Here is a 27,479-nt window from a genome sequence, read left to right on the forward strand (position 1 = left end):
GCCTCCAGTTCCCCCACACTTTCAGGGCTGCCACTACCACTGAGCTTGTGGAGTACTGAGCAGGCTGGAATGGCAGAGATGCCGTTAAAGCCTTCAGACTCCTACCCTTGTAAGATGCCGCCTCCACTCGCTCCCACACTGATCCCTCCCCCACTACCCATTTCCTAACCACTGATATATTAGCTTCCCAGTAGTAATTAATAAAGTTCGGAAAGGCCCGGCGCAGGATTCTGTTACAGTGGAAGGATACGCGGCCCCCGAGTTCGGAGGCCTGGATCAACGACATGGCTGGGTTCATCAAGTTGGAGAGGATGAAATTTGCCCTGAGGGGGTCGGTACAGGGGTTCTTTCTGCGGTGGCAGCCCTTTCTCGACTTCCTGGCGAAGGGGTAGAGAGTGGTCGGTCTCAGCAGCAACTGGGGGGGGGGGGGTTTGGGGATGGTTAGGGGGTTTGTTTTTGCGGCGGTGGGTTTGCGATGTTATTTTCTTCTTTCTTGTATTGCTGTTGGTTTTTTGTTATTATTTATTTGGGGGGGGTGAGTTCTTTTCTTGTGTTGGTGTGGAAACACGCCTTGTTTGTTTTAAATTGTGGGGAGAAAATTTGTTATTGAAAATCTTGAATAAAAATTATTTAAAAATAAAAAATAAAGTTCGGAAAGCCCAAGCCCCCCTCCCCATGCCCCATTCAAGAAGGGCCTTCTTCACCCGCGGGGCTTTCCCGGCCCATATAAAACCCAAGATCGCTGCATTGGTCTTCCTCTAAAATGCCTTGGGGATGAAGATTGGAAGACACTGAAACATGCACAGCAATCTCGGGAGGACTGTCATTTTCACAGTCTGTACCCTCCACACCAGTGATAGCGGGAGCACATCTCACCTACGGAAGTCCCCTTTCATTTGCTCAATCAACCTGCCCAAATTTAGTTCATGAAGCTGACCCCAGTCCCTTGCCACTTGAATCCCCAGGTACCTAAAACTCCCTCCCACCACTTTGAACGGCATCTCCCTCAGTCTCCTCTCCTGCCCCCTTGCCTGGATTTCAAAAACCTCACTTTTGCCCATATCCATATTTGTAACCTGTGAGCCAACCAAATACCTCCAGTATCCCCATAATTCCTGCAATTCCCCCCAATGCGTCTGTTATATAAAGGAGCTTTTATATAAAGGAGCGTTATCTTTAATTGTTCAATACTCTTGGGACCAAGCTTGTTCTGTGTTATAATAATAATAATCGCTTATTGTCAGGAGTAGGCTTCAATTAAGTTACTGTGAAGAGCCCCTAGTTGCCACATTCCGGCGCCTGTTCGGGGAGGCAGGTACGGGAGTTGAACCCGCGCTGCTGGCCTTATTCTGCATTGAAAGGCAGCTATTTAGTCCACTGTGCTAAACCAGCCCTTGGCCGTAGTACAGATGCACACAGAACATCTAGTTCTTTGACTAGTAAGGTGATTTATTAACAATATGAACACTTGGAAAGATAACAAACGAATGTGATACAAACTGTAACGAATAAATGAATTCAGTAAATTCTCCTAGAGTTACATCTAGTGCGACTATCCTCTTGTACGACTTTCTACCAACTCTTGGATATCTCTAGTCACATGGTAGATCTCTATCGTCACCAGCTGGTTGGAAGTCGCATTGATAACTATATACATTCATGGAAAACTGTGCACAGGCATGTCACCACAGTGCTCTGTGAAGAAAGTGCTTGAAGGCGGTAATAAGCTGACTTCCAATCTGCCTCAAGCATTCAGAAATTACTTTCACTTCCTGTGAAAGTCATCCTTCCTTCAACTCCCTTGCCACTGACTCCTGTCAGGGTATAATGGAGAATCCGACCAAGATTTCTATCTTCACCTACATTTGTCAGATTTCCAAATGCACTGTTTAACAATGTGACACAGGTTTTCTCCATTCGTACTCCCTTGTACAAGATGGAGACAGCATTGCAATTTTACCGAGTGCCTGACTTCCCTTAAGGCGGCTCAAAACTAGCACACATGACCATTGTTCGATATTTACTAACCTCCTTCATTGTCTGAATGGAAAGGGCTGCCATTTATCGAACATTTCATTTGGAAGCACTCAACACAACTTAATTCTCATTCAGTACCATGTATCCTGCCATATTATTCAAATTGTTTGAATCTGAGATACAGTGTGGGACCAACGTTGGAGGTTCCTGGTGTATGCAAGGTCTGCTCTGCCTCATTTGCATTGAAGTGGTGGTCATACAGAAAGTTTTGGGTTTCCATTTTATAAATCCCTTAATCTCCTAACAATTGTGTAAAATTCCCTTAATTCTGCTATGATTGATTTCTACAGCTGGTTGATGTGTTGGGCAGGCTCGGTCTATGTGGACTGCATTTGATGCAGTGCAGCGAGAGACAGACTTCCAACATATGATGAGATGCAACACGATTTTATTTAACATCTAACTATTTTACATGTTCAACTGTGGGTTGACACTATACTGACTTGACTGGAGACCTGAGGCTAGCCTGACCAGAGTTACTGACTACCACATGGTGTTTGCACTGGCTATGCTCATGAGCTCTGACTGTCTCGGAGGCTGGATCCTGAGAGAGCGGGGAAAACTGGTGCCCTCTGGCTTTATAGTGGTCGTGTCCTGTCTGCTGGCTGCACTGTGTTGTGTGCTCACTGGTCATCATGTGTGTCAATCACTGCCTGTCTGCACTCCATGATATACATGGATGTATATTATGACATCTCCCCCCCCCCCCTTTTTTTTGTAAAGTTTGTGTTCAGATAATGAATATTAAGGTGCATGTGCGTGAAGATGTGCATATGTACGTGATGATATACAGGATATGCTAAAATGGACTTGCATACATAGGAAGGTGTGGCTAGTGCAGATATACGGCAGATGAAACGGTAAAAAAACTATATTTACATATGTCAAAACGATGAGGTAACAAAGTTGAGCATACATTCAGTCTATAAGTTTAGTCTCTGTGGCGCGCGATGAATTCTGGTAGACTGCCTCAAGGGTGGAGCAGGGGCCGCCTGCACTTGGATGGGCGGGACTGCCGCCAATGCGGTGGTCGCAGAGGTTGGCAGGATTGCTGGTAGATCGGTGGCCTTGTGGCAGGGCGCGTCCGGAGGAGGTGGGACATCACGGTTGGGTGGCGGGCATGTAAGTCTGCGCAGCGCCCGTCTGTTGTGTCGTAGGAAGGAGCCATCAGCCATGCGAACGAGGAACGATCATGGGGCCACTAGCTTGACCACCACAGCTGTGGCGGACCAGCCGCCGTTAGGCAGCTGGACACAAACTTGATCAGTTGGGACCAGCTCGGGGAGATCCACGGCATGAGCGTCGTATGCTGATTTCTGTTGGGCCCGAGACTGCTGCATCTTCTGTATGACTGGGAAGTTGTCAAAGTCTGGAATGTGGATGGCTGGAACCGTTGTTTGCAGAGTGCGGTTCATGAGCATCTGCGCTGGAGACAACCCAGTGGACAGCGGGGTTGCTCTGTATGCCAACAGCGCCAGGTTGAAGTTGGAGCCTAAGTCGGCAGCCTTACATAGTAATCTTTTGACGATGTGGACCCCTTTTTAGGCCTTCCCGTTTGACTGCGGGTAGTGGGGGCTGGATGTGACGTGCCGAAACTTGTATAGCCGGGCAAAATCAGACCACTCCTGGTCGTAAAAACAGGGGCCGTTGTCAGTCATCACCGTGAGTGGTATCCCATGTCTGGCAAATGTTTCTTTGCATGCCTTCATCACCGCCGACGTGAGGTCGGATTGGAAAAGTAGTCGACCAGGAGGACATAGTCACGCCCCTTGGTGTGGAAAAGGTCGACACCAACTTTGGACCATGGGGAGGTCACTATCTCAGGTTGCTGCAGAGTTTCTTTAGTTTCTGCACGCCTTGCTGCGAGATGTGGATCCGGCTGCACGCCTTGCTGCTAGATGTGGATCCGGCTGCACGCCTTGCTGCGAGATGTGGATCCGGCTGCACGCCTTGCTGCGAGATGTGGATCTGGCTGCACGCCTTGCTGCGAGATGTGGATCTGGCTGCACGCCTTGCTGCAAGATGTGGATCCGGCTGCACGCCTTGCTGCGAGATGTGGTCGCCAAGGAATTTGATTTCTGATTGACCGAATGAGCATTTGGCCCTGTTGAGTCGGAGGCCATGCTCGTAGATCCTGTGGAATACCCGCTTGAGGCGATCAATGTGTTCTTGAGGAGTTGTGGACCAGATTATGACATCGCCGAGGTACAGTTGCACCCCCTCGAAGCCCTCCGTCATCTGTTCCATTATGCGGTGAAATACCTCTGAGGCAGAGATGATGCCAAAAGGCATTCGGTTGTAGCAGTAGTGACTGAACGGGGTATTGAATGTGCACAGCTTGCGACTGGATGCATCCAGCTGTATTTGCCAGAACCCCTTGGAGGCGTCCAGCTTCGTGAAGAGTTTGCCATGAGCCATCTCGCTGATTAACTCTTCTTGCTTTGGTATTGGGTAATGCTCCCTCATGATGTTGCGGTTTAAATCTTTGGGGTCGATACAGATTCGAAGCTCCCCTGATGGCTTCTTGACGCAGACCATGGAGCTTATCCAGTCCGTGAGTTCTGTGACTTTTGATATGACGCCCTGGTCCTGGAGGTCTTGCAACTGCTGCTTGAGGCGGTCCTTGAGGGGTGCCGGCACCCGACGTGGTGCGTGAACCACAGGGGTGGCGTTTGGTTTCAGCAGGATTTTGTATCGGTATGGGAGTGTGTCCATACCTTCGAACACGCTATGGTATTGCGCTATGATGTCATCAATTTGAGCCTGGAAGTTTTCATCAGGTGAGGCCGTCACCTGTGAGGATGACATGGTGTGGACTCACTGAACCAGGTTCAGGGGTTTGCAGGCCCGAGCACCGAGCAGGGATGCTCTGTCAGGTCCTATGATCTCAAATCGCAGCGTCGCTTCAAGTGACCTATTGGAAACTCTGAGTAGGCATGAGCCACTGGCAGCAATGGCTTTGCCATTGTAGTTAAGGAGCTGGCAGGCCGGTGGAAGAATGCTTGGTCTGACGCGGATGGTGTCGAGATCGGATTTCGAAATGAGGTTCGCTTATGTGCCGGTGTCCAGCTTGAAACGGATACGAGCCTTGTTAACTGAGGACAGCACACCACTCGTCGTCAGGAACCACGCTTAGGACTGAGAGATGTTTCACCATCTTTGAGAAAGGCAGCGCATGCTTAGTAATGATGCCCACCTGGAATGGGGATTTGAGGCACTCGGCGTCAGGATCTGTTGGGCTGTCGGGGTCGGAATCTGGCATGCCTTGCTGTATCGAATGGACGCTTCTGCACCATGGCTGGGATTGCTGGATGCTGGGCAGTGGAGCAGATCTGCAAAGGGCTGCGTAGTGGCCAAGCTTGCCACACTGTCGACACTGTCGTGATTTTGCTGGACATTGCTGCTTTAAATGGGCGGAGCCACAATTTGGACATGTCATGACACCAACGTCAGCGCGTTCCGTGCGCCAACGTGCATGCGCAGTGCGGTTGAATGACGTACGCACCTGCGCAGTCTGGTCGTCGGTCTCGCCGTCCCCTCGGTCGTGGCGCGCATGCGCTGGAGCTGGGGAAAAGCGCATGAAATGGCCACTCTCATCAAGACTCAGACCCTGCATTTGTGCGATGGCCTGCACCCGTTCTGCCTCGTGGGGGGCTAGCTTTGCCGTTTCTGCCACCCTGATGTGGGAGTACCGGTTGTTAGCATATTCGTGGAGAACGCACGTTTCGATGGCGATGGTGAGGGTAAGCTGCTTGACTTTCAGGAGCTGCTGGCGAAGGGAATCGGAGTGGACCCTGAAAATGACCTGATCCCGGATCATGGAATCCGTTGTCGAGTCATAGTTACATGACCGCACGAGGATGCGGAGATGGGTCAAAAAGGATTGAAAAGGTTCATCCTTACCCTGAAGCCTCTGCTGGAAAATGTACCGTTCAAAGTTCTCATTAACCTCAATGTCGCAGTGGCTATCGAACTTCAGCAGGACTGTTTTAAATTTCGTCTTGTCTTCGCCTTCAGCGAATGTAAGGGAGTTGTAGATGTGGATGGCGTGGTCCCCGGCCGTGGAGCGGAAAAGTGCGATCTTCCTGGCGTCCGATGCGGCCTAGAGGTCGGTGGCTTCGAGATAGAGCTGAAACTTCTGTTTGAAGATCTTCCAATTTGCACCGAGGTTGCCGGCAATGTGGAGCTGCGGAGGAGGGCGGACGTTGTCCATGTTACCGGATGGCTGATTGCTGGTCAACGCTGATTCACTCGAGGTAGGTCCGTCAATTTTCAGCATCCAAACCTGGTACCATGATGTGTTGGGCAGGCTGGGTCTATGTGGACTGCATTTGATGCAGTGTAGCGAGAGACAAACTTCCAACACTTGATGAGATGCAACACAATTCTATTTAACATCTAATTTACATGTTCAACTGTGGGTTGACACTATGCTGCCTTGACTGGAGTCCTGAGGCTAGCCTGACCAGACTGACTGACTACCACATGGTGTTTGCCCTGGCTATGCTCACGAGTTCTGACTGTCTCAGAGGCTGGATCCCGAGAGAGCGGGAAAACTGGTGCCCTCTGGCTTTATAGTGGTCGTGTCCTGTCTGCTGGCTGCACTGTGTTGTGTGCTCACTGGTCATCCTGTGTGTCAATCACTGCCTGTCTGCACTCCATTATATAAATGGATGTATATAATGACACTGGTTATCTTAATTTTCCATGCTTATTAGGGCTGCAATAATTATACTTTCATACTTTTATTCATATTTTAAAATTATGCTGTAGTGACTTTTAAGCAATGTGTGCAACCTACACTCACAGTCAATATATGTTTTTCCAGGGAAGGTGTCACATTTAGAAGCAGCTTATACAAATGGCATAGTCTGCATACAAGTTAATAGTGTGTGCAATATGCTGTAATTCTATTTCATAGATTACAATGTAGTAATTTAGCTAATGCTGGATGTTTTTTTCTTTCCTTAAGGTTGTTTGCAGAACTTGAAATTCCTTTTGAGGGATGAAGATGCTACTGTCCGTCGCAAGACCACAGAGATTTTCTACATTTTAGTCACACATACTATTGGGAGGTAAGAGGATCTTTTAAAAGTCTCTTTTGAAAAGACCATGGTGGTACATTAGCATAATGATTAGCACTGTTACTTCACAGTGCCAGAGTCCCAGGTTCGATTCCCGGCTTGGGTCACTGTCTTTGTGGAGTCAACACATTCTCCCCACATCTGTGTGGGTTTCCTCCTGGTGCTCCCGTTTCCTCCCACAAGTCCGAAAGACGTGTTGATCGATGAATTGGAGATTCTGAATTCTCCCTCTGTGTACCTGAACAGGCGCCGGAGTGTGACAACTAGGGGATTTTCGCAGTAACTTAATTGCAGTGTAAGACTACTTGTGACAATAATGAAGATTATTATTAATATGTTGAAAAACACTCAGCATATATAGAATACTAAAGTTAATAATGAAAAATAGAAAATGTAATGAAATCTTAAATAAAGAAATTGAAATGCTGGAAATACCCAGTATGGGACTCTCTTATTGGAATACCAATATACTGTGCAGAATACAACAGTTTAGATATTATAGCAACAGCAATGAAGCAATTGTGAATGAAGCACAATGCAGATTATGGACATTTATGCTCGCTAGCTACGAGTGTTTATTCTTAATGCTCAGATTGTGACCAGATTAAGTAAAATAAAGGTTGGTGTTGTATTGATGTCATAGAGTCGTACAACACAGAAAAGGCCCTGCGGACCATCGCATCTGCACCAGTCAGAAACAACCAGCTGACCATCCTAAACCCATTTTCCATCACTTGAACTTATATGTCCTGGGATTGCAAGTACACATCTAAATACTTCTTAAATGTTATGAGGGCCTCTGCCTCCATCACCCTTTCAGCCAATGGATTCCAAACTCCCACCACCTTCTGGGTAAAAATGTTTTTCCCCACATCCCCTCCTAAGCCTCCTGCCCCTTGCCTTAAACCTGTGCCCCCTGGTCATTGACCCCTCCATCAGGGGAAAAAGTTTTTCCTCTCTATCTATGCCCCTCATAATTTTGTACATCTCAATAATGTCCCCTCCCCCCACGGTCTCCTCTGCTCCAAGGTAAACAATCCAAGTCTATCCAATCTCGTTTCATAACTAACACTCTCCAGCCTGGGCAACATCCTGATAAATCTCCTCTGCACCATTTCCAGTGCTATCTCATCCCTCTTATAATGTGGATTCTTGAACTGCACACAATACTCTAGCTGTTGCCAAACCAACTTTTTATACCGTTGCAGCATAACCTCACTGCTCTTAAAATCTGTGTCTCGACTAATAATGGCAAGTATACAAATATGCCTTCTTAATCACTGTATCCAACTGCTCTGCTACCTTATGGGACTGGTGTACATGCACATATCGGGTCCTGCCAATTATCATGTATTCCCTTGCCTTGTTTATCCTGCCCAAATGCATCACCTCTTAATTATCCGGATTGAATTCCATTTGCCACTGATCGGCCCATCTGACCAGCCCTGTCTATATTCTCCTGTAATTGAAGGCAATCCTCCTCACTATTTACCACCCCACCAATTTTCGTATCATCCACAAACTTACTGATCAACCCTCCTACAGTCATATCTAAATAATTTATATAAAGCACAAACATCAAGGGCCTCACCACTGATTCCTGTGGGACCTGACTGGACACAGGCTCCTAGTCAGAAAAACGCCCCTCCACCATTACCCTCTGCTTCCTGCCACTCAGCCAATTTTGGATCCAATTGTCCAAATTTCCTTGGATCCCATGGGCTCTGACCTTCACTATCAGTCTCCTATGTGGGGCCTTATCAAAAGCCTTGCTGAAATCCATGTAGACTATGTCAAATACATTTCCCTCATATACACACCCGGTCAACTTTTCAAAAAACTCAATCAAGTTGGTCAAACACTACCTCCGCATAACAAAACCACGCTGACCGTTCTTGATTAATCCCTACCTCTCCAAATGCAGATTAACTCTGACTCTCAGAATTGCTTCCAATAGTTTCACCACCACTGAGGTTAGATTTACTGGCCTGTAGTTTCCTGGTTTATCCCTTCCTCTATTCTTGAATAATGGTACCACATTGGCTATCCTCCTGTTCTCTGGCACCTCCCTTGTGGCTAGAGAGGAATTGAAAATTGTTGCCAGTGCTCCTGCTAGTCTTTGTAGGTAATTAAGTCTACAGGTCCAGGCGGAGCAACTGAAGAGAGGGATAATCACAGGTTAAAGAGGTGTGAGTTGTCTCAAGCCACGATAGTTGGTAGGATTTCGTAAGCCCAGGCAGATGGTGGGGGGTGAATGTAATGCGACATGACTCCAATGTTCCGGTTGAGGCCGTACTCATGTTTGCGGAACTTGGCTATAAATTTCTGCTCGGCGATTCTGCGTTGCCGCACGTCCTGAAGACCGCCTTGGAGAATGCTTACCCGAAGATCAGAGGCTGTATTCCCTTGACTGTTAAAGTGTTCCCCAAAGGGAACATTCCTGCCTGTCGCGCGATGTCAGTTCATCCGTTGTCGCAGCGTCTGCATGGTCTCGCCAATGTGCCACGCTTCGGGACATTCTTTCTTGCAACTTCCCTACTACTTTTCTCTTGACAAGTCCAGTTGTGTGTTAGCTCTCCTCAGTAGTCGCCCATACATGTCGCCACAGTTCCCCTTCCCTAAGATGTCCATGTCCAGTAAGTCCTCTAATAACGTCTGTTGTAGTAGTCATGAGTATGTCCCTGTTTCACTACGTAAGAAGTTTTTCACCTGCACACACGCGCACACACACACACATTGGGAATCAGCGAGATTAAGGCTTGGGCTAGTGTGGGCGGCAGGATGCTTGCCAGCGAGTCTGTTAACATCTCTCGCAGGTGCGGGGCCAGTGCCATTGCAAATTTTTGTTGAAAATCACCGGGATTCCGTCTGGCGGTGCCTTCCCTGACTGCATGGAACTGATGCTCTCCGTGACTTCTCCCAGTTCTAGCAATGCTTCTAACCCGCATTTCCTGTCCTCCCACACGACTATCTAGTCCATTGAGGAACTGTTTCATCCTCCAGTCTGCTGCTGGGAGCTCGGAGGTCAACAGCCCCCGGTAGAAGGTCTTGAATGTCCTTGACCTTTTCCGGCTCCTGTATTAGTTGCCTTTGCTGTCCCTAATCTGGGCTATTTGCCTCCTGGCTGCCTGCTTTCTTAGCTGGTGATCCAGCAGGCGGCTGGCTTTGTCTCCGTCCTCATACAGGGCTGAGTTGGTTCACTGCTTTCCTCTGGAGAGTAGGTCAAAGTCTATTTGTAGCTTCTTTCCTCTCTGCCTGGAGCTCTACGGTCAGGGCCTTGGAGTGTCGCCAGTCTACTCTCAGTATGGAGTCGACTAGTGTTTCCTCCCGGTTCTGGTTATTAGTAATATACTCGTCTGTGGCCTGCGATATTTTCTCACCGAAAGACTTTTCGGCCAGGAGGGCCATGTCCAACCTCCATGGTGGCCATAGGCACGGCCCATCTCCAATCTCACATTCATTTAATGTAGAGCGTGATCGGAGATTACGATCGCGGAATATTCTCCTCTTACTAGCCCTGGAAGCACCAATTTCCCCACTACAAAGAAGTTGATCTGTGAATATACATTGTGTACTTGGGAGAAGAAGGAGAACTCCTTCTCCCTTGAGTGCGTGAACCGTCATGGGTCTACAGCCCCCATCTTCTGCATGAATACGCCAAGTTCTTTTGCCATGTTGGAGGAAATTCCTGTTTTGGAATTTGACCCATCCGTACACAGTTGAAATCCCTCCCCCGCCATGATTAATCACTGTGTGTTTATGTCGGGGATTTCTACCATGGTCTTCTTTATAAACTCTGTGTCATCCCAGTTGGGAGCATTTCACTGTTCCCGGTGGCATCCAAGTACCTGGAGGCCAATTGGAACATCCTAATAGGTCTGTGACATTCGGTCTGAATGGACCTTACTGTTATGACTTCTTTGGGAACCAAGGACTGTGCTGTATACGATCCCCCCCCCCCCCCCCCCCCCCCCCTCACACAGCTGAGTATAAATTCCCCTGGTAATTGGGGGCAGGGTTTCCCCGTAACAAGGGGGATCCACTCAGTATAACAACCCTGACTGGGTGCAGGTCCGGGAGGGTGGCCCTTCATGGAGAAGAGTTGTAGTTTTGTTATTTGTGTGTACTGTAATAAACCAGTTGTTCATTTCTACCGTATTGTGTGTTCCTGTTGTCTCGCTACACTGGCGACGAGGGTGAAGTTGAGCTGCCGCAACCACCATGCGTTATACTCCACCAACCCACTTTGTCCAGGCCCACAGAGGCCTCCACTTCAAACAGTGAGATGCTGCACATCAGGAAACTTAAACAGTTTGATGCTGGTACTGATGACTGGACGCAGTATGTAGAGAGGGTGCAGTATTTTTTTTACTCTGATGCAGTAGTTGGAGATGAACGTTATCCTGCTGATTACAGTTGGGGAACCCATCTGTGTGCTTATCAAGAGGCTCACACACATGGACAGGCCGGACTCCAAGTATTTTGCCACCATGGTGGCCCTAATTGAGGCACATCTTAACTCTCAGCTGCAGATAATGGTCCATCGGTTCCGTTTTCACACGGCCTTGCAGGCCCAAGGAGAATCAAATGCCGAATTTGTGGCACACTTGAGGATACTCGGCGCCTCGTGAGTTTGGGCCCGCACTATCCAAATCCTTTTGGGGCCGTTTTGTCTGTGGGCTCCGAGACGCTGAAATCCAAAGGAAATTCCTTACGGAAGCCCATTTAACCTTCCAGCAGGCGGTGGACATCGCCATTTCCCAGGAGAGCACGTAGTCCAACAGTTGTAGGGCTTGTAAGGTCTGAACCTTGGGTCACTGAAGCGACCACTGACCGACCACTCCCAGGCCCGAAAGGCTCAAGCTTCTGCAAAACGGGTCCGACCACGAGACCCAAGGCTGTCTCCATGGCACACCCGGGTGCGACTGGAATGATTTCCCTGAACCGGAACATTAAGATGGCAGCCGCAAGCTGGATGCTGCGAATAGAGCCGGGGTGCTGTACAGGCCCGTGAATGCGCTGTTCCCTGCCAAACCCCAGATATTACCGCTCCAGAGGCCAAGCATACTTTGTTGAACACCAGGAGGAGGATTACAGCCCCCTCTGCATTACAGCCCCCAGGGTCGCCCCCTCGTATTGCATTAAAGATGAATGGACACCCCATTGAAATGGAGCTCGATATTGGAGCAGCAGTCTCACTGATCAGCCATTGGATATTCGCTGTGATAAAGTCCGGCCTTCGGACCTTGGACCTTCGAGACACAGTTGGTTGATTGGTGAGGTTCACAGGAGAGCCTTTGGCCCTTGAGGGTACTACCCACGTGACTGCGTCATACGGGAACCAGTCGGCATGTTTGTTCTTGGTGGTAGTCCACAGAGGAGGACCCAGCTTACTGGGCCACGATTGGGTGCGCCACTTATACGGGGACCAGTCGGCATGTTGGATTGGATTTGTTTATTGTCACGTGTACCAAGGTACAGTGAAAAGTATTGTTCTACATAGAGTTCAGAAAGATCATTCAATAAATGAAAAAAAACAGGGCAAACATAAATTCAAAATGTAAATACATCGACACAGGCATCGGGTGAAGCATACAGGAGTGCAGTACTACTCAGTAAAGAAGATGTATGAGGAGATGAGATCAGTCCATAAGAGGGTTGTTTTGGAGTCTTGTAACAGTGGGGAAGAGGCTGTTTTTGAATCTGTTAGTACGTGTTCTCAGACATTTGTATCTCCTGCCCAATGGAAGAAGTTGGAAGAGTGAATAAGCTGGGTGGGAGGGCTCTTTGATTATGCTGCCTGCTTTCCCAAGGCAGCGGGAGGTGTAGACAGAGTCAGTGGATGGGAGGCGGGTTCACTTGATCGACTGGGTTGTTCACGACTCTCTGCAGTTTCTTACAGTTTTGGGCTGAGCAGTTGCCATACCAGGCTGTGATTCAGCCAGATAGGATGCTTTCTATGGTGCATCTATAAAAGTTGATAAGGATAAATGTGGACATGCCGAATTTCCTTCGTTTCCTGAGAAAGTATAGGTGCTGTTGTGCTTTCTTGGTCGTAGCGTCCACGTGGGTGGACTAGGACAGATTGTTGGTGATGTGCACACCTCGGAATTTGAAGCTGTCAACCATCTCCACCTCTGTACCATTGATGCCGACTCAGCTGTGTACGATACTTTGCTTTGTGAAGTCAATGGCCAGTTCTTTAGTTTTGCTGACATTGAGAGAGCGATTGTTGTCGTTACACCACTCCACTAGGTTGTCTTTGGTGTTAGTCCATGGAGAAGGACCCAGCTAATTGGGGCACGATTGGCTGCGCCACTTAAAGTTGGACTGGCAACGCGTCTGCCGCATGTACCCCACGGCCCGGGATCATTGGTTATGATATTGCAAAATTCCATGGACACGGGAAAGGTTCCAGTGGATTGGAAAAATGCTAATGTAACGCCCTTATTCGAAAAGGAAGGGAGACAGAATGTGGGAAATTACAGACCAGTTAGTTTAACACCTCTCCTAATTCTTCTGACTAAAATAACTGATCACTTCAGACTTCTCTACATTAAATTTCCTCTGCCATGTGTCTGCCCATTCCACTAGCCTGTCTATATCCTCTTGAAGTCTACCAATACTCATTTAAATGAAGTTAATAAAGATTTACAGTATTTAAATTTACAGAAGATTTAAATTCTCTACTGAGAGAAGTTATCACTTTTAAATTGTCAAGTGATCATGCAGAGAGAGATCAAAATTACACCTTGTTTGGCTGGATGCAGCTCCAACTCTGATAACGAAACCAAACACACACTGTACCTGCCAGCTCAAAAACGAAAGTAAAAACAGGCAGACAGCCCAGCTCCACCCACACTCTGACATCACTACAGCTATTTGATAAACACCCATTTCTTAAAGGTACTCTCACATGACAAGTCTTGCATCGTCTTTTACGAAAAGTTGTTATCCCTCAATATTCCATTCCCCAGTTAGAAGTAAGTAACGTCTTCTGTAATTCATGTTTTTGATCGGATTGAATTACGTAATTAAACTGTTACATAATGAAATTCTAGCAATTCTAAAGAAATAAAAACCCTACTAACACTAATATTTTTCACTTAAAAAGCAGTTTTACTAATGTTTCGACTAAAAAGATAAACATATAGGAAAACAATGCAATAGTAGATTTAGGAATGGTATGACCAGCAATTTCTTTTTGAGAACCTGCACTTAGAAATTTCCCACTTCACAGTTGTTGAAGGTGCTGTCGAAGAAGGCTTGGTGAGTTGCTCAAGTGCATCTTGCATATGGTACACACTACTGCCACGGTGGTGGAGGGAGTGAATGTTTAAGGTGGTGGATGGGTTGCTGATCAAACAGGGGAGCTTTGTCCTGGATGGTGATAAGCTCATTGAGTGTTGTTAGAGCTGCACTCATCCAGACAAGCGGGGAGTATTCTATCATACTCCTGTGTCTTGTAGATAGTGGACAGGCTATGGGGAGTGAGGAGGTAAGTTCTCACAGCAAAATTCTCAGCCTCTGTCCTGCTCTTGCAGCTACAATATTTAAATGATCCAGTTATGTTTCTCATCAACTGTACCCCCCAGTATGTTTATGTTGGGGAATTCAGCAATTATAATGTTGTTGAATGTCAAGGGGAGATGGTTTGATTCTCTCTTTTTAGAATGGCCATTGCCTGCACTTGTTTAATGCAGATGCTACTCGCCACTTATCAGCCCAAGCCTCAATGTTGACATGGACTGATTTGGTGTCTGATCTGCAAATGGTACTAAACTTCCCCACCACTTCTTTTTTTTTTTATAAATTCAGATTACCCAATTATTTTTTCCAATTAAGGGGCAATTTAGCGTGTCCAATCCACCTACTCTTCACATTTTTGGGTTGTGGGGGCGAAACCTACGCAGACACGGGGAGAATGTAGACACGGGGAGAATGTTAACATCCCCACTTCTGACTTAGGGAGGGAAGGTTATTGATGAAACAGCTGAAAGTGGTTGAGCCTAGGACACTACCATGAGGATCTCCTGCAGTGATGTTGTTGGCTGAGATGATTGAATAACAACAACAGCCATCTTTCATTGTGCTTGGTATGACTCCAACCAATCAAGAGTTTCCCCACTGATTCTCATTGACTTCACTTTTACCAGGTCCTTTGATGTGATAACTCAGTGAAATGTTACATTGTTGTTGAGGGCAGTCACTCTCACCTCACCTTTGGAATTGAGCTTTTTTCCATTTTTGGACCAAGGCTGTAATGAGATCAGAAGTCGATGCCCTTGGTGGAACCCAAATTGAGTATCAGTGAGTACAGAGGAACAGACGAACAAGGAGCAGGAGTAGGCCATTCTGTCATTTAATAAGATCATGGCTGAGTAGGTTATTGCTCCCCTTGGTTGCATTGTCGTTGACTTCTTCCATCACTTTGCTGATGTTTGAGAGCAAACCAATGATGCGAAGATTGGCTGGGTTTGACCTGCCTTGCTGTTTGTGCACAGGACATATCCAGGCAATTTTTCATTTTGTCAGTTAGATACCAGTATTGTAACTGTGCTGGAACAGCTTAGTTAAGGGTGTGGCTGATTCTGGAGCAAAGTCTTCCGTACTACAGACGGAATGTTGTCAGTGACCACAGCTTTTTCTGTATGTGCGTTCAGTCATTTCCTGATATCACATGGAGCGAATCAAATTGGCTGAAGACTGGCATTATGATTTTTGGGACCTCCCCTTGCTACAAGGCTGTGATGGATCATCTACTCTGCTCTTCTGACTGAAGGTGATTGTGAATGCTTCAGCCTTGTATTTTGCACTGATGTGCTGGGGTTATTTGTGGAGCCTCCGCCACAAATTCAGTGACTGATAGGGTTAACAAACGTGTTTCAGAGATATTTTCAAATCTGTACCAGCTGCCTGTGAGTTTCCTGTCTCTCCATCTTCAGTTGAGAAGGATGCAGATATGGCACTTACCCAGGGCCGGCTCAAGGCACCGGCAACTCGGGCAGTCGCCCGGGGCGCCATGTGCTAGGGGGCGCCAGACTCGGGTCCCGCGCATGCGCAGTTGGGCCGGCGCCAACCAGCGCATGCGCGGTGGCCGCACTCCCCCAGTGTGGCCGCACTCCCCCAGGGCGGCCGTCCCCTCGGTCCGCCCCCCCGCTCGGGTCCGTCCCCCCGCCCCCCCCCCCTCGGGTCCGCTCCCCCCGCCCCCCCCCCCCCCGGGTCCGCTCCCCCCGCCCTCCACCCCCCCTCGGGTCCGCCCCCCCTCTTGGCCCCGCCCCCCCCTCTCGGCCCCCCCCCCCCCCCCCCCCCCCCCCCAAGGGCGCCGAAGTTCAGCTTGCCCGGGGCGCCAGCAACCCTAGGGCCGGCGCTGCACTTACCCAAGGCGTTTTCCTGTGCATTTGTTAAAGCTGAACAATTTGTGGCAGCACACCTCCAGTCATCTACCTCTCCTTTGCATTTTTGACTCACTTTGCCTATGACGAGTGCTGTAAGTGGGTTATGGTGAGGTGTTCGCCTGATGGGTCTGATGCACTTGGTGAGGATGGCAATGAAACAGATAAATCATGTTAACTGCTAACTATGGATTGATAACTGAGAGGTGATGAATTGCATAGAAAGTGAAGGCCGAATGTCCCCTCAAGCCCAACTGTGCACCTGTCCGCTGTGCAGCTTAGAGATAGAAACATGAAACCCAAAGACCAAAATCAACTGCTTCAATTCAGTTACAATTGCAAAATCTACTGAGTTGTCCTGTGGGTTTTGCCCCCCCAGCCTCCAGTATGTAAGAGCACTTTGCTTTGATGTTCTCTTTGCCACACATTGGCAGATCTCAGTTTTAAATGCGATTAAATGAGATTCTCACATTGGCAGGTAACTATTAACCAATTGTGTTGTGGGGTGTTGGTTACATCTCAGTAGATTTTAACAATGCCTTCATTGTCTGAAGTAAATTTACTGTAAATCTTTATTAACTTCTAAAACTATTTACAAATATACAGTAGAGGATACAAAGCAGGAGCTATCTCCATGCTTAGGTCTGCACAAAGCTCTGTCCAACACCACACTGACCCCGAGGTGCGCGTCTTGTGCTCTCTTTCATCACTCTAGATACGATACTCATCCCATATTTAGCAAACCCTTATACTACAGATTGCACTACCATGTGTGGTTTAAGATACTTGAGTGTCTTATCCTATACCGCATATCTCCAGAAGTGGAGACCTCCTTAATGACAGCCAAGCTGATTTATGTAAGGGCACAGCACCTGTGATCAAGTTCTGGCACTTGGCATTTACATCAAAAATGGCTTCCAAAAGAACCTGAAGACAGGTATACTGGACCTTGCAGCTGACTGTGATACAGTATGGCACACTGGCCTGCTCCTAAAGCTTTCCAGAGTACTTCCAACCTAGTTGGGAAAGTTGTTGAAACACTCCTTCGCAAGGGATGATTCAGAGTCTACCTCGGGCAAGGGAAAATGCATGGAGAAGATAGGCCAGTGAACTAACACCAGGCTCAGTGCTAGCTCCAATCCTGTTCAACGTATTTGCAAATTACCTGCCACAGCCACATTTTGCAAGTTCATCTATGCTGATGATATCTGTTGTGCCACCCAAGCTCATTCCTCTGCACCCCGGATCAGATCCTTACAAAAGGGGTTACACAGCTGACAGATATCTGCAGCACATAGCGCCTCAAGGTGAATCCATCTAAAATCAAATCCATTCCCATTAATACCAGAGCCAAAAAAGAATTGCGTATCTACATGGAGGCATAAAGCATGATCTCAACTCAACATTCTTGGTAGTGACTGTAGATAGGATCCTGTCCTTTCGGGATCATCTGAAGAAAGCAGCAGCAAAGGTTAAAACTGGAAACAACATACTGACCAAACTTGCTGGAACTATGCGCGGTGCTTCTGCCACAATACTGTGGGCATCAACACTTGCCTTATCGTACTCTGCAGCAGGAGTACTGTGCACTTGTCTGGCAAAGTTCAGCACACACATATCCTGTTGACGCCCAATGGAATGCAACAATGTGTATCATAACTGGAACTCTCCATTCAACATCCCTCTCCCGGCTCCCTGTCCTCTCAAACATCACTCGGCTACACATCTGCCAACTGATGAAAACCCACAAGCTGGTTGAAGTCATTGCACTGCAGCTCTCTTACCACTCCATGGTGACCTATTCAGCTTTCTCACTGCCTGGCTTCAGCACAGTATGTGGAGCACCCTTCCTGAGCCAGATCTACCAGTCAATGTGCTTTGGATCATGGAGTGGGAAACACAGGAAGTCACTAACCAGTTTCTTGTGACAAATCCCATCTGCCGAATGGCAGGCTTTGAATACCCATAGTGAGGGTTATCCTCACTGAAGAGATTCAAGACCGGCCAATGCAACCAGGCAGCCAACCTCCACTGCCGGGGCCTCAGTAAAAATTCTGTATATATTTGTGGAAAGAAGCAAATAATGCTGCACACGATCGAGGAGTCTCCCTCCTGTAGACTACTGCACACTGCTGAGGAGTGTTCCTCCTACAGATTTAAGTAGTGGGCTAATCTCCATAAATTAGGCTATCATTTAGATTCAGGGATTTGCCTTTGCGAAATAATAATAATAATGAAATTCTGCAGATCAATAGAAAATAGATAACAAACTTCAGCAAGGTTTTGGCTGGTCTACGAAAAATAAGGCAAATCAGTCAAAGAAAATTTGGCATTCTATATCACAGCAGCATCCCCCTAACCTATTATCGCTGGCTCCCTTTCCCCAATGCCTCAGTTTTAAAATGATCAAACTCTAACTTTCGCTAGCTCTAGAATCCTCTGTGAGCTAAATTTCAGAGGTGTGATGAAAGGCACTGCCCAAAGCAGCATTTGAATGTGACAGCTAAGAGTCAGAGTAACATTGGAGAGCATGGGTGTCAAAGGGAAAACTCCCCACTGTCTGGATTCATACCTACCATAAAGTGATATGGTTGTGGTTGTTGGAGGCCAATCATCTCAGCCCATTGACATTGCAGCAGGCGTTTCTCAGGACAGTGTCCTCGGCCCAACCATCTTCAGCTGCTTCATCAGTTACCTTCCCTCCATCATAAGGCGAGGTGTATGGATGTTCACTGTTGATGGCATGATGTTCAATTCTGTTTGCAACTTCCTAGACAAGGCAGAAGTTTGTGATGCATGCAGCAAGTAACATCGATAACGTCCAGATTTTGGCAATTAGGGTAGGTATTGCAAAAAGTGCAGACAATGGCCATTTCCAATAAGAGAGGGTTTGGCCTCTTTGTCTTAACATTCAATGGCATTACCATCATTGTATCCCCCACCCTCAATATTTGGGGATCAGGATATCTGAATTGACCAGAAACCTACCTGGGCCAGCTACCTAAATACACTTAAGAAACTCCACACCATCCAGGATGCAACAGTCAGCTTAATAGCTACCCCATCCAGTACTTAAAACATTCACTCCCACTATTAGTGGTGAACTCCAGTTGCAGTGGCCACGATTCTCTTGCTGTGTCGCGCTCAACGCACAAGAGCACAACAAGGCCGGAGAATCATGGGAGAGGCCTCCAGTGGACCTTCCGACAGCCTCCATGCCTCGCAGGATACACCCAAGTCCAGCGGGACGTCGGAGTTGGAACTCCACCCAAAAGGAGTGGGACAAAATTACACTCGCGCAAGTAGGTCGTAAACCTACTTACGACCTACCTGCCTGGAATCCACCGGCCTCCATTGTTTCTCCAGCCGGGCGCTGTTCAGCACTGGTCCACACAAACGTGGACCAGGCGGAATAGCACCAGGGGTGGGGGGTGTCCGGGTGGCACTGTCAAACCGGCAGGAGCACTGCCTCGGTGCCAGGGTGGCAGTGCAAGGATGCCAGGGTGGCACTGCCATGGGCCATACCCATGGAATGAGGGTAGACGAGGAGTTTGACGTGTGAGTGAATAGAAGGCCTCCAGAAGGTTGGGGGTGGGTAGCTAGGGGGAGTTGGGGGGGGGGGGGGGGGGGGGGGGGCGGTGGTGGTATGGAACATGGGTGTCTACTCACTTTAGTGCCTGGTGTAGGTCATTGACCTTTTTCCTGCACTGGAGGCCACTCCTCTTGGTCACACTCCTGGTGCTCACTGCCACTGCCAACCCATCCCAGGCAGCACTGGCTGCCCTGTGGCTGACCCTCCTGGACCCTCGGAGGAAGAGGACATCCCTCTGGGCCTCCACAGCGTCTAGCAGCCTCCCCAGATCTGCATCCCCGAATCTTGTGGGCGCTCTCCTGGGCGCCATTGTAACGAGCTGACTGGGGTTGGCTGAGCAAGAGCTACTTAAGTGTTAGCAGGGGGGTGGCGAGTGCGGTGATGGTGAAACGGCGGGTGAGCCTTCATTTGCGGCGAGAAGCCCATGGGGCCTCGTTAAGTGGATCAATTAACATTGAATAGTGTTGCTGGCCTCGCCGTTCCTGCTCACTACCATACTTAGAAGTTTTACCGGAGACTCGCGCGTAAGGGGTGCATGACCTGATCTCTGCCGCCACTCCACGCAGGAAGACTCCATCAATTTTTTTAAAGAATCTGCTTCTGGGCCAGTGTTCTGACGTCAGGAGGAAGTAGTCTGACCCGCTGGGCTCTGGGCCTGCACACTGCTGAGGGGGCACATCTGCGCAGGACAGCCAGCATTCTGAAAGCCGGCTGCAGAAGGCATTTTGAAAAGCCGGTCGTGGCTGTTGGGGCACTTCCTCCAGCGATCAGAAACGCCTAACCCTCCCGATACCTGCCCATGACCCACTTTCGGGGTGCGACCCTGACTTTGAAAATGGCTGGATTAATTGGCTGGCAAGCTGTGGGTTGGCCAGGGACCGTGTTCTGTCTGACAATAGTCAGTGATTGGTTCCTGCGTGATGCTTTTTGAGGGAACTGGACAGAAATGGTTAGACCTTGGAAATGAAAGGGACAGTCTCTCCCCTTGTTGTAATAAAGAATTGCCTTGTTCTAAAGCTAGTGAATATCTGGCTTATCTTTGCTGTAAACTTGAACTAATTTTGAATCTGTAGAGTGTAATGCTCTTTGATTGGGCTGATTTTGAATCTTGGTATTGTAGTGTGAATAAAGAACATTAGACTTTGTATAATGACGGCATGGTAGCACAGTGGTTAGCACTGTTGCTTCACAGCTCCACGGTCCCAGGTTCGATACCCGACTTGGGTCATTGTCTGTGCGGAGTCCACACGTTCTCCTCATGTTTACGTGGGTTTCCTCCGGATGCTCCGGTTTCCTCCACAGTCCAAAGATGTGCAGGTTAGATGGATTGGCCATGCTGAATTGCCCTTATTATCCAAAAAGGTTAGGTGGGGTTACTGGGTCACGGGGATAGTGTGGAGGTGTGGGCTTAAGTAGGGTGCTCTTACCAAGGGCCGGTACAGGTTTGGAGGGCCAAAGGGCCTTTACCTGTGCTCTTTTGTTCTTGTTGTAGTTCCAGCATCCGACCACCAGGTGGTGTGACTTTGCAGACACGTGGCCCGGTCACACCATGTGTTCCAGGAGAAGGTGTTGGTAAGGAGTTGGTAGCCGTCGCATATTAGAGAAGCTCTGAAGTATCTTAATATAAGTTAATGTTAGACCATTATTTTCAATTGTATTAATCTTAGACATTTTAGTAATTCATTAGTGCAGTGTTAGCAATAAATAACTGTGTTTATCATAGAATTTACAGTGCAGAAGGAGGCCATTCAGCACATCCTTGGCCAAAACCCTCAGCACTTCCTTGTACCATATCCCTCTATATCCATCCTATCCATGTGTTTGTCAAGATGCCTTTTGAACGCTGTTAATGTTTCTCCTTCCACAGACTCCCCTGGCAACGTGTTCCAGGCACTCACCACCCTCTGTGTAAAAAAACCTGCCTTGTACATTTGCTCTAAACTTTGGCCCTCAGACCTTAAACCTATGCTCCTTGGTGCCTGATCCCTCCATCCTGCGAAAGAGTGCCTGCCCATCCACTCTATCCATGCCCCTCATAATCTTGTAGACCTCTATCAGGTCACCCCTTAACCTCCAACTTTTTAATGAAAACAGTCCAAGTCTATTCAACTTCTCCACATAGCTAACACCCTTCAGACCAGGCAACATCCTGGTAAACCTCCTCTGCATCCTCTCCAAAGCCTCCACACCTTTCTGGTGGTGTGGCGCTCAGAATTGTGCGCAATATTCCAAGTGCTGCCTTACCAAGGTTTTATACAACTGTAGCACGACTTGCCAGTTTTTATACTCGATGCCCCATCCAATGAAGGCAAGCAGTCCGTATGCTTTCTTGACTACCTTGCCACCTTCAAAGATCTGTGGACGTGCACGCCCGGATGTCTCCGACTTTCTATAGAGTTTTGTTTTAAACTTTCCTAAGAGTTTTGCCATTTATGGTATGTTTCCCCTCTATGTTGGACCGACCAAAATGCATTATCTCACATTTGTCTGGATTAAACTCCCTTTGCCATTTCTCTGCCGAAGTCTCCAACCTATCTATGTCCTGCTGTATCTTCTGATAATCTCAACACTATCAGCCACTCCACCAACCTTGGTGTCACCCGCGACCTTAATGATCAGACCGGCTACATTTCCCTCCAAATAGTTTATGTACGCGACAGACAACAGAGCCCCAAGCACAGATCCCTGTGAAACACCACTATTCACAACCTTCCATTCAGAAAAGCACTCTTCTACTGCTACCCTTTGCTTTCTGTGGCCGAACCAGTTCTCTATCCATCTTACCACCTCACCTCTGATCCCGTGTGACTGCATCTTTTGCACCTTGTCAAAGGCTTTACTGAAGTCCATGTAAACAACATCCACCGCCCTCTCCTCATCAATTATCTTTGTCACCTCCGCAAAAAACTCAATCAAGTTCGTGAGGCACGACCTCCCCTTCACAAAACCATGCTGTCTATCGCTTATGAGTCCATTTTTTTCCAAATGTGTATAAATTCTGTCCCTGAGAATTCTCTCCAATAATTTACCTACTACCGACGTGAGGCTCACCGGCCTATAGTTTCCAGGATTATCCCTGCTACCTTTCTTAAACAGCAGTACCACATTAGCTATTCTCCAGTCCTCTGGGATCTCACCTGCAGCCAATGAGGATACAAAGATGTTAGACAAGGCTCCCTTGATTCCCTCAGTATTCTGGGGTAAATCCCATCCAGCCCAGGAGACTGATCTACCTTAATATCTTTTAAAAGACCTAATACCTCCTCCTTTTCAATGTTAACATGATCCAGACTGTCCACCACACCCTACCCAAGAATCATCTTCCCCAAAGTCCCTTTCTTTGGTGAACATTGATGCAACGTACTCATTTAGTACCTCACCCATTTCCGCTGGCTCAACACACCGATTCCCCCCACTTAAGTGGTCCAATTCTTTCCCTGGCCACCCTCTTGCTTTTTACACATGAATAAAAAGCTGTGGGATTCACCTTAATCCTATTTGCCAAGGACCTTTTATGACTCCTCCAATCCCTCCTAATTTCCAGCTTCAGTATCTTCCTACTTTCTTTATACTCTTCAATGGGTTCGACTGTCCCCACCCTTCTAGACAGTACAAAAGTCTCCTCTTTCTTTTTTCATGGAATTTACAGTGCAGAAGGAGGCCATTTGGCCCATCGAGTCTGCACCGGCTCCTGGAAAGAGCACCCTACCCAAGGTCAACACCTCCACCCTATCCCCATAACCCAGTAACCCCATTCAATACTAAGGACAATTTTGTACACTAAGGGAAATTTATCATGGCCAATCCACCTAACCTGCACGTCTTTGAATTGTGGGAGGAAACTGGAGCACCCGGAGGAAACCCACGCACACACGGGGAGGATGTGCAGACTCCGCACAGACAGTGACCCAAGCCGGAATAGAACCTGGGACCCTGAAGCTGTGAAGCAATTGTGCTATCCACAATGCTACCGTGCTGCCCCTTTGACGAGGTTCACAATATCTTTCATTATCCAAAACTCCCTAAACGTCCCATAGTTATCCTTCATTCTCTCAGGAATGTGACTTTCCTGAATCCTAATCACTGTCGCTTGAAAGTCTCCCACATGTCCGATGTTGATTTACTATCCAACAGCCGCACCCAATCCAAATTCTTCAATTCCTATCTAATGTCATTGTAATTTGCCTTTCCCCAGTTTGATGTGGAGATGCCGGCGTTGGACTGGGGTGAGCACAGTAAGAAGTCTTACAACACCAGGTTAAAGTCCAACAGGTTTGTTTCAAACACGAGCTTTCGGAGCACGGCTCCTTCTTCAGGTGAATGGAAAGGCTTGTTCCAGAAATGTTTATATAGACACAGTCAGAGATGCCCCGGAATGCGAGCACCTGCAGGCAATCAAATCATCAAAGATGCAGAGAGAGAGGTAACTCCAGGTTAAAGAGGTGTGAATTGTCCCAAGCCAGTTCAGTCGGTAGGCCTCTGCAAGTCCAGGCTTGTTGGTGGGGGCCGAATGTAATGCGACATGAATCCCAGATCCCGGTTGAGTCCGCATTCATGCGTGCGGAACTTAGCTATAAGTTTTTGCTCAGCAATTTTGCGTTGTCGCGTCTCCTGAAGGCCTCCTTGTAGAATGCTGACCCGGAGATCAGAGGCTGAATGTCCTTGACTGCTGAAGTGCTCCCCAACTGGAAGGGAACAGTCCTGCCTGTTGATAGTCGCACGATGCCCGTTTATTCGTTGTCGCAGTGTCTGCATGGTCTCGCCAATGTACCACGTGTAATGGTGGTGTCCATGTCGATGATCTGGCATGTCTTGCAGAGATTACACGTGGAAACACCACCCACCAGGTACGCGGCGCATACTCGTGCGACTCGACCAATGTAGTCTACCTCATACGCTGCAGGAAAGGATGTCCCGAAGCGTGGTACATTGGCGAGACCATGCAGACACTGCGACAACGAATAAACGGGCATCGTGCGACTATCAACAGGCAGGACTGTTCCCTTCCAGTTGGGGAGCACTTCAGCAGTCAAGGACATTCAGCCTCTGATCTCCGGGTCAGCATTCTACAAGGAGGCCTTCAGGAGACGCGACAACGCAAAATTGCTGAGCAAAAACTTGTAGCTAAGTTCCGCACGCATGAATGCGGACTCAACCGGGATCTGGGATTCATGTCGCATTACATTCGGCCCCCACCAACAAGCCTGGACTTGCAGAGGCCTACCGACTGAACTGGCTTGGGACAATTCACACCTCTTTAACCTGGAGTTACCTCTCTCTCTGCATCTTTGATGATTTGATTGCCTGCAGGTGCTCGCATTCCGGGGCATCTCTGACTGTGTCTATATAAACATTTCTGGAACAAGCCTTTCCATTCACCTGAAGAAGGAGCCGTGCTCCGAAAGCTCGTGTTTGAAACAAACCTGTTGGACTTTAACCTGGTGTTGTAAGACTTCTTACTTTCCCCAGTTTAGCACCTTAATGCGAGGGTTATCCTCATCCCTATCCAAAGGTACCCTAAAACTTACGGAATTGTGGTCACTACTCCCAAAATGTTCCCATACTGAAATCTCAACCACCTGTCCAGGCTCATTCCCCAATACCAGATCCAGTACTGCCCCTTCCCTAGTTGGACTATCTACATATTGCATCAAGAAGGCTTCCTGGCTACACCTTATAAACTCTGCCCCATCGAAACTCCTAGCGCTAAATGATCCCAGTCAATATAGGGGAAATTAAAATCCCCTACCACAACAACCCTGTTACTTTTGCACCTATCCAAAATCTCTCTACCTATCTGCTCCTCCAGCTCTCTCTGGCAATTGGGTGGGCCTGTAACAGTTTTTTATATATATATATTATTATTATTTACGTACAGATGATACAGATGACAATCTACGTATCATAACATCCCCTTTGTTTGGATTTATTTTTTTCTTTTTGGAAACATTTGGAGCTTCAAAGTATTTATATTTTTATTGACAGTGTTGATATGACTCTGTATACATTCAAATAATCAGACTGGTGATGGACAACAGTTGTTCATGTATTATTATTTACAAAGAGATGATAATATAGATGACAATCATCACACAGAGAAAGTAGACAACCTTGCCAGAGGAAACAAAACAATCTCGAGCCTAGCAGGAAGAAGTACAGAAACGAAAGCTTAAACTTCAGAAAGACATTAACTGGAAGCCATTCTAGTGCATCAAAGATCATTTATCCTTTTATATTTATTAATATTTTGTTTACCCCTAAATCACCCTTTCCCCTCTGTGTTGTTTGTCTGTTTGTGTATAGAGAGTGAGGGTAGTTATAAAGGGAGTGGTTGGAAAAGGTATATTAGATAGTTTGTTACATTTTTATGCCAGTTTAATTATTATTTTTTTTACATTACTTTATCAGAGTTACAAAGCCAGAGCTCAGAGTGTGGACAAGGGCAAACCCCTAATCCAACTCCTTGCCTGCTCCAAAAACCAATTCAAATTGAATCCAATTCATGGTCCCCACAAGAGAGAAATACCAGATCCAGGCATTACATCTGACCTCATGCTCCTTTTAGCCAATAGGCCCATAAGCAATGGCAGTTTAATTAAAATACTGTACACTATAAAACACAAAGAGCGATTGGACGTAGAATTGGGCTTCCGCCGAAAATTGAGGTTGGCCACTGAACTATCCGCCATGCTCTGGGGCCTCGCTGGTGGCGGCAATGCAATAAACACCCCGTGCTGGCATCGGCATGCAAAACCGATATTTGCAAGCGTTGACATATCATTACGGGGTTCGGCCCAGTATTGTCTTGGCCTCCAGAATGCACCGCCCCCGCCATGTGGAAGTAATGCGGGCGCGGTTAAATATGGTTTTCAAAAATGGGTATCAGGCACAATGGCACGTTGATATCTCTGTTGTTGCTCGATTGCTATGAGTAGAATAGCCAACTAAACGGCTTCATGATTCTCCTGAAGCGTGCAATAAAAGGAAAAGAACTGCAAAGTGAGTGTTGAGGATTCCTGACAGATCCCTGTTCCTCGTTCCTCATCCCTCCACCCCTTTGGGACTTCCACACGTGTGTTTCCTCCTGAGTGAGCCCCCCCCCCCCCCCCCAAATTCTGGTTTTACAAGATGGGGCAAGGCAGTGTAGTGCCCCCCCCCCCACACACACACACACACACACACACACACTGAGAGGTTTCTCCATACCTCATGAGGAATGGATACAACCCATTCCTGATTTCTCCACTCTGCCATTACAGCCTGGTCTCTCATGGAACCCCACCCAAGAACCTCATAGTTGCCCCCAGTGCTGACCCTCCCACCCACTTTCCAGCTCCCAATAAGGAGGGGGAACCCCCTCAGGGATAATTT

General features: G+C 47.7%; 1 protein-coding gene across 1 annotated transcript in view; it reads left to right on the plus strand.

The window, feature by feature from the left end:
- rsph14 (radial spoke head 14 homolog) overlaps positions 1-27,479 on the plus strand; it is a 998,814-nt gene that overhangs the window by 18,817 nt on the left and 952,518 nt on the right. The window contains exon 2 of the mRNA XM_038793258.1: positions 7,010-7,112. Within this exon, the coding sequence (XP_038649186.1) occupies positions 7,010-7,112 (103 nt within the window). The remainder of the gene's footprint in view (positions 1-7,009; positions 7,113-27,479) is intronic.

Source organism: Scyliorhinus canicula, chromosome 1 (assembly GCF_902713615.1).
Source record: "Scyliorhinus canicula chromosome 1, sScyCan1.1, whole genome shotgun sequence".
NCBI lineage: Eukaryota > Metazoa > Chordata > Chondrichthyes > Carcharhiniformes > Scyliorhinidae > Scyliorhinus > Scyliorhinus canicula.